At 48.1% G+C, this 3,294-nt stretch overlaps 1 protein-coding gene across 1 annotated transcript in view; it reads right to left on the reverse strand.

Annotated features, from left to right (window-relative positions):
• Window positions 1–1,940, reverse strand: part of Rpl26l1 (ribosomal protein L26 like 1) — a 9,705-nt gene extending 7,765 nt beyond the window's left edge. Inside the window, 2 exon segments of the mRNA XM_004648889.2 lie at window positions 1,634–1,738; window positions 1,740–1,940. Coding sequence (XP_004648946.1) covers window positions 1,634–1,738; window positions 1,740–1,802 — 168 coding nt within the window. The 5' untranslated portion in view covers window positions 1,803–1,940.
• Between the last annotated feature and the right edge of the window lie 1,354 nt (window positions 1,941–3,294).

A 3,294-nucleotide genomic window follows, 5' to 3' on the forward strand; every position in this document is an offset into this window, starting at 1 on the left:
CTTGCACTTGCCTGGCATGTGCTTAGGCTGCCGAGCTAGCTCCCCAACCCAGGCTAGACAACTCTATTTATTTATTTATTTATTTATTTTTATTTTTATTTTTATTTTTTTTTTTGCAAAACTGGGGATTGAACTCAGGCCCTTGTGCTTGCCAGGCAAGCGCTTATTCTACTGAGCCATCTTCCCGGCCCCTAGACAACTCTTGAGAAGTTTGAGAAATGGGGAAGAGGGTAGTAGCTGGAAAAATATGCAGGGCAGAAAAAGAATCTGAATTTTCCAGTTCTCTTTCAGATTGAAGAATCTGGCAGTACTGAGTCTGCATTTCTCCAAGGCTGCAACCGACTGAAGATGTATGGCTATTTCCTTTAAAGGAGGCATAGACTTTCTAGATTGACATTTCATCAGTCTACCTTCCCACTTCATTTCTTTTCCCCTATAGGCATTTGCAAGTCGCTCATTCTAGAGCATGCATAATGGGAAGGATCCAGGAGAGAAGAGACTGCAACACGAACCACACGTCTGAACTACACTTTCTGCTTCTTACTTATCCTCAATATAACTCAACCCTCCAAGAACCCAACGTCTCAGATGATACACAGAACCCCTTCACGTTATTGCCTTTCATTCCCTAAAACAATGCTTCTCAGCTGGTGAGGTGGGTCAATTTTGTCCTCCCAAGGAAGCATTTGGCAGTATGAGCAAATAGTTTTGCTCATCAAGGTGGCAAAAGTAGGAGAAATACTATTGGCTCCTGGTGGAGAGAAGCCAGGGATGCTGCTAAGCAGTCTACGATGCACAGGGCAGTTTTCCCCATAATTACCAGGGTCAAACATGTCAACAGCACTGAGGTTGAGAAGTCCAGCTTTAATCTGTGAGCTCCAAGCCAGGCATGGTGGAGCACACCTGTAATCCCAGCACTTGGGAGGCTGAGGCAGGAGGATCGTTGCAAGGTCGAGACCAGCCTGGGCTCCAAAGTGAGCTCAAGGCCAGCCTGAACTGCTTAGCGAGACCCTGTCTAAATAAAATAACAAAAAGTAAACTGTCAGCTCCACATGAACAGGGGTTTTTGGCCAAACTTGCTCTCTGCTAGTATCTAGACCAATGTCTGCTAAATGCTCAATACATTTCCTTCCATGAGTGAATCTACACCGTTATTTCTTTCATTCTCAACATTATTTCCCCTCGCACAGCCCTAAGTTCCAGTCAGAGAAGGCTTACACTGTCACTGGTGGGCTACAGTGGTTCATACAGGGGTTCTGACTCGCTGCTGCCCCATTTTTCCTGCCAAATCTAGTATCTTCCATGATCAGCTCCCCAAGGCCCCATGCACCAAGCCCATTAAACTGGACACTACTCTCACAGTGGCCTTTACAGCAGCAGCTTAGATCGGTTTAAAGAGCCCTGGCTGATTTTATTTACTACTACTAAAGATCTATGGGCACTTTCTGGTGGCTCTGGGCCCCATCTCTGGTCTAGCACATCCACAAAGTTAGACAAACGACTTGCTCGAGTTATCAAGGCCTGAGGGTCCCTGACTCCTCTAGGACCGCGCGCACTGGATGTTTTCACACAAAGGCACTAGCCGAACACCACACAACTGGGTAGCTAGAACCTGAAGAAGATGGGGATATACCTGGGCCTCATCGTCCTTGCGGATGGGCATGGAGTGGACGTTGCACTTCTGCGGCAGGTCCTTGGAATGAGGGGGAGACACGATCTTTCGGCGCACGTGCAAAGGGGGAACTGAAGTGGCGTGTGCGATTTTTGCTGCGGTCCGCGGTCACGAAAGGGTTGAACTTCATGGTTACAATCTGCAAGGTGCAGCGAGCGAAAGAGGCACCCAGTGGGGTAGAGAGGCCTCTTCCTCATCCCGGGCACTTCTGCCCATTCCGGCTCAAGTGCTCTGAGGGGAGACCGAGCCCCAGAGACCACTTAGGGAGTACGGGGGCGTGCGTTGAGGGGTCTGGGTGCTACACAAAGTCAGACTGGCAGGGGTGGCGGCGTGCCTCAAGGGTCGCCGAGGGAGTGGTGGGACGAGAGCAGCTCTGGGCCTTGACGCTGATCGACAGAGGATTGCCTAGGCACTGTTGGGGGTCGCGCTGAGAAATCTGGGGTGGCGCGTGTCCCCAAGATCCAAAGAGGGCAGGACCCCACGGGCGGTGAGCTTCAGATTCTAACCAAACCTAGGTTTCTCTTACCTACTTGGCGACGGCTGGTTCAAGCTAGGTGCGCGCGGAGGCGACAGTGACGTTTCTTGCGAGGCGCGCGCAGAAAGACGCTCGGGCCCCATTCCTGCTGGAGAAAAGCAGAACGGTGCCCTCTGCGGCCTGGAGTGGGATCGCAGTGCCTCGCTCCACCCTAATGGGAAGCCTCTCAGGTGTCCGCCTCAAGTCGTCGTCAGCATCCTTCCACAGCGCTGAGTGTTGGGGTTGCGGGCGTGTATCGCCGTGCTCGGCTCGATGCTCATTATTTAATAGGCGCCGTGTGGGTAGTCGCTTTGTCCAAAACTCTTCTTTGCCTTTTCGGACCATCCGCAAAGGAGACTGTAGAGATCATCTGGATATTTACTGGGTGGTTTACTCAATATCAGTTCCAGAACTGCCCTGCTGGTACCAAAATCCACACCTGCACAAGTTCCATACCGTAAAACGGCATAAAATTTGCAATGAAATGCAAACATTGTCCCATACACTTTGTCATCTCTAGGTGACCCATATAAAACAATAAACGTGAATGCTTTGTGAATAGCTGTTATACTGTATTACTTAGGGAATAAGAATAAGAAAAACAAGTCTGTACAGGCATATTTTTCCCCCTGAGTATTTTCCATCTCCTTCTGAATCTGGATGTAGCCCTCCATATCAAGGGCTGACCAATGTTATTTCTGAACTCCACTTGTTGACTTGTTTCTTCACAATCCCTGAGAAGCCTGCTCAAAGTGCAAATTTTTGGACACTACTACAATCCTACAACCAGACAGTGGTACGTAGGGATCAAATTTGAGTTTTTATTTAATTATTCAACCTTTTTGGTGCTGATTGAACCTGTGGACACGTGTATATTAAGAATGCACTGAGATATACCCAAGTAATCTGAGTTTAACTTTAGTCAGACATGGTAGTGCATGCTTATAATGCCAGCACTTAGGAGGCTGAGGCAGGAGGATCACCTCGAGTTTGAGGATAGCCTGAGCTATAAAATGAGTTTAAGGTCAACCTGAACTGTATAGTGAAACTCTGCCTCAAAAAGACAAAAAACAAAAAACAAACAAAAAAAAAAAAAAAAAAAAAAAAA

The sequence above is a fragment of the Octodon degus genome, unplaced genomic scaffold (assembly GCF_000260255.1).
Source record: "Octodon degus isolate 3935 unplaced genomic scaffold, OctDeg1.0 scaffold00212, whole genome shotgun sequence".
In the NCBI taxonomy this organism is placed as follows: Eukaryota; Metazoa; Chordata; class Mammalia; order Rodentia; family Octodontidae; genus Octodon; species Octodon degus.